This window comes from Zosterops lateralis (genome assembly GCF_965231275.1).
Source record: "Zosterops lateralis genome assembly, chromosome: 11".
Taxonomy (NCBI): domain Eukaryota; kingdom Metazoa; phylum Chordata; class Aves; order Passeriformes; family Zosteropidae; genus Zosterops; species Zosterops lateralis.
The window spans coordinates 19,949,198-19,961,724 of NC_139771.1; the positions used below are offsets into that span (position 1 = coordinate 19,949,198).

The 12,527-nt window shown below is 44.2% G+C and overlaps 1 protein-coding gene across 3 annotated transcripts in view; it reads left to right on the top strand.

Annotated features, from left to right (window-relative positions):
- The window catches only part of CNTN6 (contactin 6), a 131,057-nt gene that overhangs the window by 92,912 nt on the left and 25,618 nt on the right, over positions 1–12,527 (top strand). For all 3 annotated transcript variants that reach the window (XM_083869763.1, XM_083869764.1, XM_083869765.1), the window contains 2 exons: positions 2,595–2,724; positions 3,677–3,827. In XM_083869763.1, the coding sequence (XP_083725889.1) occupies positions 2,595–2,724; positions 3,677–3,827 (281 nt within the window). The remainder of the gene's footprint in view (positions 1–2,594; positions 2,725–3,676; positions 3,828–12,527) is intronic.

The window sequence follows — 12,527 nt, forward strand, 5'->3', positions numbered from 1 at the left end:
CTTGTTTCTCTCTCTCTCTTTGAAGGCAGCAATATTTAGAGTCTGTCACTCCTCAATTGCACCGTTTCAATAAAGAGGGATGAAGCTCTCGACAGACGCGTTTTCAGCCAGCGTTTTCACAGCACTTACAGTCTGCTGTAAATGCAATTCTTCAGGCAACAAAGTGCTGGATGTTATTGCTCAATGGGCAGAATGGACACTTTGGAGGGGAAAGTACAAAGGAGATGTAATAAAATATTCAGTTTGTCGCTGCGCCCCGCGTGTCGGAATTCTCCCAGGAAGAATAACATCCAGATGCTTTTCACCCCGGGGCTGATCCTGATTGTCTCCTCTTTGTCAAACCCTTCTGCTTGACCACCTGGCTGGTCATGGCAGCGTTCTCCCTGCTGGTGTACACCGTGTGCTTTATTCTTCCCTTTGTCTGCCACAGCTCAAAGAGGCCGGCAGAGAAACGGTGGGGAATTTGGGACAAGGATGGAACACTCGAGCTTTGCTTCAGAGAAGGGGTTTTGTATTCAAAGGGTGTTTGTAAAAATAGAAGGCACTGAGAGGATAGCAAACAGCCTGGAGGTAAAACTAAGTATGCAAAAGATATCTGTAGTGAGAGCCTCGGAAAAAAAAAAAATTATCAGTGGCTGAGTAATGTAATGTTGTTAATTAGTTTGCCACACACCAGCCTTGCAGCCCCAGGCTGTGCTCTCATCACATTTCCAAGCTAAACAAGCTCAGGCTGGGTCAGTTTGTGGTTGGGAGACCTCCAAGGAAAAGCTGGGCTGGTGGAAAACATTCCCTGGATGTGTGTGCTGACCCCAGAACCCCCCGAGCCCTGGGCTGATCCCAGCAGGAAAGGGGGGATTCTGCCCCTCTCAGGTGAGGCCCCACCTGCAGAGCTGCCCCAGCCCTGGGCCCAGCACAGGGAGCACCTGGAGCTGCTGCAGAGAGCCCAGAGGAGGCTCCAGGATGAGCAGAGGGATGGAGCAGCTCTGCTGGGAGGAAAGGCTGGCACAGCTGGGATTGTTCACCTGGACAGGAGAAGCTTTGGGGTCACCTCAGGGTGACCTTGCAGGACCTGAAAGAAAGATGGAGAGAGAGTATTTCCAAGGGCCTGGAGTGACAGGACACAGGGAATGGCTTCAAATGGACAGAGAGTGGGTTTAGATGGGATATTGGGCAGGAATTGTCCCCTGAGAGGGTGGGCAGGCCCTGGCACAGGGTGCCCAGAGCAGCTGTAGCTGCCCCTGGATCCCTGGCAGTGCCCAAGGCCAGGTTGGACATTGGGGTTTGGAACACCCTGGGACAGTGGGAGGTGTCCCTGCCCATGGCAGGAGGTGGAATGGGATAAACTTTACCATCCCTCCAACCCAACCCATTCTGGGATTCTATGACAGATATTTAACACTTCCCAAATACATTTGAGTTGCTTGTTCATCACACACTGGAGTGCATCCCCTGACTGTGCACTCCAAACTCTTCCATTCCTGCTCCAGAGGCAGGAGAGCCAGGCTGAATGAGCAGCAGCCTCCTCCCAGTGATATCTGTTGTTCAAGCTTGCACTTGGTGATGGGATTTATATTCCCCGTGGGGATCTTCCAAACTCATCTGTTTGGGGGAATGTTTTTGTGGTTTTTTTTTTTTTTTCTCCTCCTCAGTGCTCCACTTTGCAGTGCAGCTATTATTGTCTCCAGAGGGTAGTAATTGTAAAATCACAAGATATTTAGCTTTAAGTTATGATTGCAGCATGAAACCGGCTTTTTTTTTTTTTTTTTTTTTTTTTTTTTTTTTTTTTTCTGTTTTCCAAAGCAGAGCAAGTCAAGCTCCTTTTAATACACCAAATTCCAAGCTCTGCTCCAAATTTCCTCACTGTGCAGTTTCCTCTATTTCAGCAGAATTGCTGAAAGTTGATGAGTATAGAAATCCAGGCCTGGAGGAGAATGCTCTCCCTGAGCTGCCTGGGGCTTTCCAAGTGGAACTTAAGTGTTGTTTTTCTAGGGGAAACTTTCAAGGGGAGCTTTTCCAGTGCCTCATTTTTCTGTGACTTGGGGTGTGATGATGTCCAAAATATTCCTGTTATTGGAGCACCTCTGTCTCCTGTGGAGCTTTTCTGATCACCTGGGATTATCACCATCAGATTTATCTGGTGGGATGATGGAATGATGTCTCACCATCCAAAGATGAGGTGCTGCTTCCCAGGATCCAGGTGGAAGATGCTCCAGGCTCCCAGTGTGGAGCATCCCTACCTGCCCTGAGGTATCTCCTTTGGAGAAGGATAACCACACATTCCCAGCTCAGCAGTGCGGGGAAACACATGGAAAACCTGGAAAATCCTGCCCAAAGCCACTGCTGCAATGTGTGCCTGGATTTCCTGAAAAGCTGGAAGAGCTCAGAGGGCTGGAAATGGCTGGAAATAAAACTACCACCACCACACAGAGAGGTGCACATCCCATTTCTGACGTATCCATCCTAATTACTGCCAAGAAAACAACATTTCTGCTTCTGAATCCTGATCAGGTGCATCAGTGTGATGCTAAAAAAACCTTTTATTTGTTCACTTAATCAGCTCTGTTGATGTTTTCCCTTGTTTTTTCTCTTTTCAGGAAAGAATTCAAATAGAAAATGGGACTCTCCTCATCCCCACGCTGAATCTGTCAGACTCAGGCCTCTATCAGTGCGTGGCAGAAAATAAATATGACACCATTTATGCCAATGCTGAGCTGAGGGTGATTGGTGAGTAAATGTCACTTAAATGCGCAGGTACAAGTAAAAAGGACACTCGTTGAAAGAAAAAAATTGAATTTAATGAAACCTGGCAGTTCAAACCTGATATTTCTTTGCTTTTCACCCACATGAAAATGTGGGTTTTTTAGTTTAATTTCATGGTTTGTTTGGGGGAAGAATCTAATCCATTTTTGGTCTTTTTTTATTTTTACATATACACCAGTTTAATGAATGTTCTTTCTCGCTTAGTTTGAGTTATTAATAGTTATTCTGCAGGTTTTTAAAGTTATTTCAGAAAGCAGGGGAAAGAATTTGAGCTTCAAACAAAGATCTTATGGCAAATATGGACATAAACAAATATCTTGGAAAAAGGAATCTCATTAATGATGACCACAGATGAACATGAATGGAATTTGCTCATATATTACAAAAGTATTCTGTTCTAGACTTCAAAATGTAAAGTTTGTTTTACAACAGCCAAATATCAGTGAAAACACAGATTTCAGGACCACCCAATATCTTGTGTTTTCTTCTTCTCCAAGAATGAATTTTCACATAAACTGCTGGAAAAAATAAACATATTTTCAGAAAACAGAGTAGGTGTGTGAAAAGAAAGCCAGAGTAGCACAGTGCTTGTGACAGAATATTCTCTGCAGATGAATATTTGTGGCTGGATCAGGAGTGTGAAGTTTATCCTGCTCAGGAATCTTGTCCTCCATCACGGATAGACCAGTTCTCCCAGTCTCCAGATTTCCTCAAGAAAGTTTGTCAGAGCACACAGTTCTAGGTAGACAGCTTTAGAAACAGAATTAGAATTCTTTGATACTTAGATGCATTTTTAATATTAGATTTAGATTTCCTTTTGCAGAAATTTAAAAACCAGAACAATTATTAAATTCTCTGTCTGAACTCAAAGAGAAAGCTCATTTCATGACGTCTCCTCTTCCTTCTCTCTTTTTAGCTGCAGCCCCTGATTTTTCCAGAAACCCCGTGAAGAAACTATCTGTTGTTCAAGTTGGAGGGGAAGTTACAATCAGTTGTAAACCCAACGCTTCTCCCAGAGCTGTTGTGTCCTGGAGAAAAGGCTCGGAGCTTCTGCGCCAGAACAAAAGGTACGGGCGGCAACCGGCCACTGGGCTGACAAATATTCCGTTTTAACATCACTTAAAGCTCATTGAAGCCCAGCTGGCTCGGGATTGCTTTTGGCAATTTGATGATTTCAATGATCTGAAGCTCTTTGATGGAAATGCCAGAGGCCTCTCTGCCTTTGGAGCAGCCGTGGAGTCGCGCGGGTACAAAGCGCGATGAGCGGCGCCAATCCACGCGGGCCGTGGTGTGATCCATACGTTTGTGTTCATCATCACTTAACTCCTGGCCAGCCACGGGGCTGGAGGGAATCAGCTTCACGAGGAGACAGCACTGGAGGCCCAGGATGTGCCCCCAGGCTGAGGCAGGATTGCTGTGCAGCTGTACAGGCTGTGCAGTCACCCCCGGCACAACCAGCCCGTCGCTCGCGTTTGGGCGGGATTGAGTTTGGTTTGGGTCAGGTGGGGTTTGCTGAGGACCAATTCCTCATTTCTGAGCTGCCAGGAAGCATCTCCATTATTGTATTTTGGCGTCCTCAGGCACAGAGTGGGATGGGATGTACAATTGTGATGGTTCTGGCTTCTTTTTCTCTGCCAAGGTCGGGATTAATACACAAGAGTCGTGGTTGGCGTTCAGATTTGGATGCTTATTAATTATTATCTATGTACAGACTCAAGAGCTGTGAGCTCTAACTAGTAAGTTAGAGAAACGAGGTGAAATGAAGCACCTCTGACTCTTTCCAAGGTTATTTAACACTAATCACCCAATAACGAGGCGACACCTGTATTATTTATATTTCTGACCCAATAATGACCACCCAAGGCCTGCAATGTGGACCTTTTTTACTCAATTACAGAAAACACCCAAACCCATGAAGAATAAGGAAGAAGAAGGTGAAAAAGAAGGACTTAGACAACACCCAAAGTCCTCTATCTTGCTATTATTACTAAATCCACACTAAATCCATATATTACTAAATACTACAATCCCAAATCTATGATTTTCACTCTGCAATATCACACAATTCTATTCAAACTACACGCCCACAACCCCAGTGCTGTCACTCAATTTTGGAAGCCTGTTCCACGGCCTCAGGTCAAATGCAGAGCCCTTTAGAACAGAAAAAAAGCCTGACATTTTCACCCTCCAGGGTTCCAACAGACAATCCCCATGGAGTTGGACTCCATGATCCCTCTGGGTCTCTTCTATAATTCTATAATTCCACACTAATGGCAATTAAATGGTGGAATGCTGAAATCAAAGGGGTCTTACTGACAGAAATGAGGGATTATTGAATGCAACACACGGCCCTGAGGATATTTCCATACACAAATGGAGACAGATGGATGAAATGGGCAGCAGGGTCTTCAGAAGTGCTGAGAATGTCTGAGAGCCCTTCTCAGCAACTCTTTCAGTTCACAAATGTAACAGCAACCCTCTTTTGTCACATTCTGTTGTCAGCCTTTTGAAATCTACAATCAGTAATTCATAAAGCTCTGGCAAGTGAGCACCAGATTTTTCACACAGGACCACTTGCTCAGGGAGGTTATTTTGGGTCACATCAGACTTAAAATGATGATAATTCTCTAGAACATTATCCCAAACTGTTTCCTTATGCCACACTGCAGGGATGTACAGTAGAGATAAATCACAGGAGTATTTATGAAAGAAGGTGCAGATCTGAGGATTTTACACAGGTGCTGGCAGTGGAACAGAAAAATTTGGGTGAGCAATCCATCCCGTGGCCATAGAGAACTTCCCAATGGCTTTTCCCCCCCTTTGTTGTGGCAATTTTATTTTCATTTTAACCGCTCACGATGGAAAACACTTTTCTACCCCGTGTTTAATCAAATCTTTGTTTGTCTTCTGATTATATTTTGATTGTATTACCCATTCCAGAGGCTGAACTAAGCCTGGATCTTGAGGTTCCACTACTCAGATATTCCCCACCTGATCTCCTGATAAAAGAAATATTTACACACTCGGTGCAGTATTTACTTGTGCTCCTGTATTAATTTACTAACAATAATTCCGAGCACACTGTAATTTCTGAGCATCCCAGAAGGCTCCTGCTGCCGGGCAGGAGCAAATAACAGGAGCAGGATTTACAAAGGAAGACAGAGTTTCAACTCTCTGCGTGCACATTATTGCCACAGTGTGTGCAAAGTGGGATTTACGAGGCTGTTTGATTATTAAACGACAAACTGGCTAATGCCGTGGTTTAAAAGGATGGGAGATAAATCATCAGCGCAGTGTTAGTCCAGAGATTCTCCCTGACAGAAAACAAAATGAAATAAGGGTTTGTGTGGCTGTAAAGTACGTGGCTAATTAAAGTGCTGGAATTGCACATAAAAAGAGAGGGAACATGGTCTGCCTTTCTCCACAGATATGATTAAACCCTGACAAAGCCTTATTTCTGCTCCCATTTTATCGTGCTGCAATTAGAACCTTTATGGGCTCTTTTATTGGCCTTTTAATAAAATATTTGGTGGGGTTATAGTTGCTAAAAAAAGGAAATACCAATCCCATCCATGAACTGTGGTGGGCTTATTCCTAAATAAGTCAGATCACGCAGCTTATTTTCAATTATTTAGATAAATTTATTATTTTGTTAAAGAAATACTGAAACCAGACTTGTTCTTCCCAAAGGGGGAAGAATATTCCTTATTTTTCACCTTTTTCCTTTCATTCCTGATAATATTTTATTCCTGATAGTCCTGAATATGTGGTAACCACTCTTCCTGACCAGCTGAACTCTTGATACCAGAATAAAACTTTATTTTATATTAAATTCAGTTTGTAAGTGTGCAAAGAGAAGTGTGCTAAATAAGAACACTAATTAATAGATTATTCATATTAATAGATGCACAATTAAATATTTTAATTAGATTTCCTCTGAGTTCTTAAGGTCATTTTAAAAACGACAAACCTGCAGTATTTGGGTTATTTGAAAAATATCTTAGAATTTTTTGAAGGGTATTTTTCTGAATCTCCTTTTCGAGGCAGAGTTTTCTCCAGCCCCACTTGTCCTTTCCCATCCTTTCTGTGGCTCAAACCCACCATTGCTCAGCTCTTCAGCAGCTTGTCTGCTCTCATTTCTGTAAAATACTTGATTGCACTTGAAGCACACACGTCAATCCTACAGAAAATGCCAAAATAATTTAATTTTTTTTCACATTAGATGGTGAAATAAAGCCTGAACATACTAGTATCAGATCTGTTTGTTGTTCCAGCTCTCTCCATTGAGAGATTCCAAATTTTCAGAAATAACTCCCTGAGGTATTTCCACCCTGAGGCCCTGAGCAATGGGATTTATCCATGGCCCATGCTCTGGCATCTGAGAGAGGGAAATTCAGATTTTAAGCTGCAAGAATCCAAAGGAAATCCCACAGGTGGCTCATCCTGGCTGATTTTCCCTGCTCTTGGGCAATTATCCTTCTTTTTTGGGTCAAAATCTGGAGAAATGGAGTTTGGGGAGCAATGCCACTTCTCCAAAGGACAGAAGTGGAATAAAGAACTTTTCCTGGCGTGTGCTGGGGGGTTTTAGCTCAGTGTAGCAGCGAAACACAACAAACCCCAAGCTTTCTGCTCCAAACTCCCTCCCCGTGGAGCCTGACACAGATTTCAGCTATTTTCATGTGTGTCACGTCCTCAGCGCGTGCAACAGGAGTTTTCTTCATCTCACTTCTCGCCTCTATCCTCTCGTATCCAACTGAGGAAATGAAAGAGAAGAAAGGAACAATTCATACATTAAATAAAACAAATTTTCGAGTCTAGACACCGATCTCATCACGAACGTCTGCCTTTGTTCCTTCAGCCAATTCAGATTCGGGACCCTCGTGGAAAAACTTACTTTCCATAAAAATTCCTTTTGATGGGAGCGTTTTTAGTGAAAGGGAATTGGGGCTGGTTTTGCTTTGCCAGAGAGAGGTGCTATTCCCCCAGCCTGGGCTGAGCATCCCCAAGCACTGCAGTAAATGCACAGAAACATATGGGATTCACTTCACTCGGAATTTCAATGAGGAGAGCTGAGGGAAAACTGAGAAATGAGGTAGGCTGGAAGAATGCATTAGTCATATACAGCGCTTTCCATGCATTAATAATCAGTAATAAGCAAATATTCATAATTTAAATTGTTTTTTTGGGGGCCCGGGCAAGAAGTACATTTAGAGATCATAAAATATGCTCAATACTTGTTGGCACCAAGTGTTGCTTGTAGGGAACAGTTCAGTCCCAGTTCTGTGGAGGATGGGAATGGATCCTCTGCCACAAATAAAGCTGGTGAATTCTGTGTCCTGTGGGACGCTCAGTTTTGGTGTTTTACACTCAGATTATTGTCATTACTTAGAGGAAAAATGGGAAAACAGTGACGTGGGAAGCTGGGAAAACAATGAGATGGGAAGCTGTATTTCATCAGCACCCTGGAAGGAGAATGGAGCAGATGTTGTGACTGGGTGGGGGAATTATCTGGGAATTGCTGAGTTCCTGGAGCTGTCCCTTGGAGCCCACACCTGAGGGGTTCTCCTGCTGCCAGGACCCAGCAGGTTTCCTGGGGATCTGTTCTCCCACCACCCTCTGAGCACTCTGGGCCCTCCTTCTGCTTTCCATCTGCTCCTCCACTGCTCACAGCCAGATTCCAAAACCAGGAGCACTTTAATGCATTTAAACTTATTTCTGTTATTTGGGAAAAGGATTGTTTTGTGTCTGTGGATGGAATTAAACAAACAGGGAGTTAAAAAGATGCGCAGCTCTTCTTGAGGAGCAGCTCCAACCTCTGTTCCCTGTGACAGGGAATGGCAGGAGCTGGGTCAGGGCAGGGTTAGGTTGGATTTTAGGGAAAGGTTCTTCATTCCCAGAGGGAATGGGCACAGCCAGAGCTGCCAGAGCTCCAGGAGGGTTTGGACACCACTCCAGGGATGCCCAGGGTGGGATTGTTGGGGTTGATCCTTGTGGGTCCCTCCCAGCTCAGCCTCTCCTGTGATGATTTGGTAAACAGGAGGAGTCCTCACTCCATCCCCAGATCAAACCCAACACACAAAATGCATTGTCTGTGAAACAACATCTCAGCTCCAACCAATTTGAGCAGAAATGTGTCAGGACAGTTCAGCAAAACTTCAGGGGAGCATTTCAATTACCAGAATGTCAAACGCTGTTGGTTCAGCTTCAGAATATCTGTTATCCTTAAAAAAATAAATAAATAAAATCTGCTTGAGGAGGAATCAAGACGAAATGGATAGAAAATTCCAAAATTTGCACTAGTCTGCTAACAAAGGAGGAGATTGATGGCACTTGACTGTTCTCTAGCTGAAGTCAATACGCAGCCTAAGGGAGTTATTTACTTGCTCTTGGCAGGTGTCTCCCTCTCAAATGAGACACCAAACTTAGACAAACAAAGCTGAGGGAATGAAACCCATCCAGAGTGTCTGAAAAAAAAACCCCTCAACTGCCTTGAAGTCAAAGCAGATGAGTAGCAGAGGCAAAGAGGAGTTTTGCTTGTCAGGCTGCCACCAACCACCCTGCTTTCCTCACCCACTGCTGGCACATAAAACACCCCAGATATTTGCTCCAGGTACCAAGTTCCATATAAAATCTATTTTTCTTCTGATATTCCAGAACTTTCTGTTCTATTCCCAGCTTTTCTACAGCAATGCAGTTGGGTGGATAGCACTGGGATATTAATTTTACTGTTATTTTATTTTTTTTAAAGTCTGGTTTTTGAAGCCTGGATTAAGTGGGTCTGTGTTTTTATCCTCCTTGCTTCTGTAGCACGAGGAGCTTTGCATGGCTTTGATGAGATGCCTTAACCCTTCCATCTTATCAGGGGCTGCGAGCTTGTAAAGAAGTTCATTTCCTATTTTAGTATTTAAATAGAGCACTTGAAGTGTGGGCATCAGCAATGAGAGCAATTCCAGCTATCTCAGACACCACTGCTGAAAGTCAACACGAATACAAATTAAGCTTATCTGTTGATGAAATCCCACTTTTTGCCTGGAGGACCAATGGGATTGATTCCACCCCTGCCAAATTTGATTAATCACTTCAGCTGCATTCCTGGCTTACAGACAGATTGACAGGGATCCAAAGCACAGATTTACCTGCCTGTTTTCAGCGTTTGGGCTGAAGTTACTCTTTAAGACATGAAGGCTCCTACAAAGCCTGGGGTTGCTGTTTGGGAGTGTTTTTTATCTCTGGAGCCCCAGTGTCACAGCACATTTGGTGCTAACCAGACACACCCCACCATCACACCGTTCCTCAGGGAATGCTGAGAGCTGCAGGAAGGATTTTCTAACTAAAAATACCCACAGTGGTCCTGGTTTGGGACAGAAAAGAGAAGAGAATTGCAGAGAACTGGGAGAAGCAGCTCCAGTGCAGTTACTGAGGATTTATTTGCTCTCAGCAGGGAAGTTTGTCTGGTTTTGGTGTTGGTTGCAGGTATTTTCCAGTGCTGTCCCCTGAGCAATGCCACTGGATCTGGGAGGACCATGGCAGCACCCACAGGAATCTCCAGAACTGGTGATATTGGCACAAGGGAAGTTTTACAACCCAAGGGCTCTCAGAAAACACCCCAAACTCTCCCAGAGTTCTTTCAGTCTTTTCTCCTTCTCCATCTTTCTGGTTATTTTGTTCTTGTTCCCCACGCTGAGGGTGAAGGCAGGGGAATGGAAAACTTGACTCAAAGATGAGGAAGGAGATAAGGAGAAGGAAGAACAAGCACAGATGACGGGAGGAAAAAAAACCCCACTTTATTTTTTCCATCTTTATCTTATTTTCCTTTATTTTCTCCCTTTCTTCTCTCTCTGTTCTGTTCCTATTTGAAGTCAAGGCACTGCAGAATAAGGAGGAGAAAGGAGGGAACCCCCATTGCTACCTGACCCAGGCAGCAGCCAGAGGATTTTGGTGCAGGGGAAGACAGGAGAAAATGGCTTTTCCTTTCTCTCCTCTCTTCTTGGAGAGTTTCACAATGGAACAAGCCAACAAACCTAATTTCACCCTGTGCTCAGTGCCAGCGTTTAGCACAGCAGATAATGTGAGCATGGAGGAAGTAAATGAAGCAGATGTTCTCACGTGAAAAAGAGAAGGATTTATTACAACTCCCCTCCGCAGGACACCTCTCTAATGCAATTTGAAATTGTTCCCACTCCAGTCGTGGCAGCTTTTTAAAGGGGAGCCTTTCCAAGGGGCTGTTCTGCATGCTGAGATATCCCAGGAAATCTGTCAGGAGGAATTGCAATAATCCAAACCCCAGTGAGTGTCAGCTCTGTGCCCTCTCCCCCTCCCAGCTCGTGTCCTGTCCCTGCTCTCTGCACGTTTTCTGATGGATGCTCAGGACTCCATCCAAAGCCAGATAATCTCATTGTTTTTTTTCTCCACTGAGCAGGCTGGGAATCCAGGTTCCTAATTAGGGGTTTGCAGGGAAAAAAATTAAATAAATAAGGAGAGAATGCAACCTTCTGTGCTTCTCTTCCAGTCCAAGTTGTGTTGCCATGCTGTTGGTGCTGGGGGTATTGCTGTAGCATCAAAAATGCCGGTGTGGGGTGGAAAACATGCTCCAAATATGGAAAACATGCTCCAAATATGGAAAACATGCTCCAAATATGGAAAACATGCTCCAAATATGGAAAACATGCACCAAATTTGGAGAAAGTTCTCCAAATATGGAAAATCTGGTCCAAATATGGAAAACCTGCACCAATTTTGGAAAATCTGTACCAGATTTGGAAAACATGCTCCAAATTTGGAAAACATGCACCAAGTATGGAAAACCTACCCCAGATTTGGAAAACTTTCACCAAATTTGGAAAACATGCTCCAAATTTGGAAATCATGCACCAAGTCTGGAAAACCTACCCTAAATTTGGAAAACCTGCACTAGATTTGGAAAATCTGAACCAAATTTGCTGCACAGGCACCGACTCAAAGATTCTGACCCTTAGAGTTCTCAAAAAAAAGTGTAACGTTAGAGGGAACAGATCAGGGTGTGTTGAGGAGCTGAGATAAAGTGAGATTGATTAACAAGGAATCACAAAATGTCCCAGGTTGGAAGGGATCCACCAGGAGCATCAAAGTCCAACTGCTGGCCCTGCACAGGACAAACGTGGTGGGCACAGGGACTACAGCCAGGCAAATTCCAGGCATGATGAGCAAAGAATCCTCCAAGGGGAAGGATTTCTGGGATCATTTGGAGTGAGGACACCTTGGAAAAGTGGCTGATGCTCGGCCAACATGAAAGATCTGTAGGAGGCCACAAACAGCTCTGGTTTAGCCATGGGATTTTGGGACTAAGGAATGTTGTTCTTTCATTGCTCCTTTTCCACAAGAGCTAAAAATCTGCTTGGGTTTTCAGTGAAAGGGAAATCTGGAAGAGGAAAGGAAAAGCTGAAGGGACAGAATGTGAATAAGACATCAAAAAGACAGAAACTTTCTGTGCTATTTGGGGCAGAGATGTGGGTCTGGGGCTTCAGAGAACCACACCCAGTCCTCATCATTGTCACTCCAACTTAAATTCACGCAGGAGGGTTGTCCCAGGTTTCCTGCAGGTCCACAGGGAGCCCAACCAACAGGCACAAGAAATTAGAGGTGATGAGCCCTGGACGGATGAGGTTTGGAGCACCCTGGGATAATGGAAGGTGTCCCTGCCCATGGCAGGGTGTGGAATGGGATCAGCTTTAAGCTCCCTTCCACCCCAAACCATCCTGGCATTCTCTGATTCTATTTTGGGAGGTTTT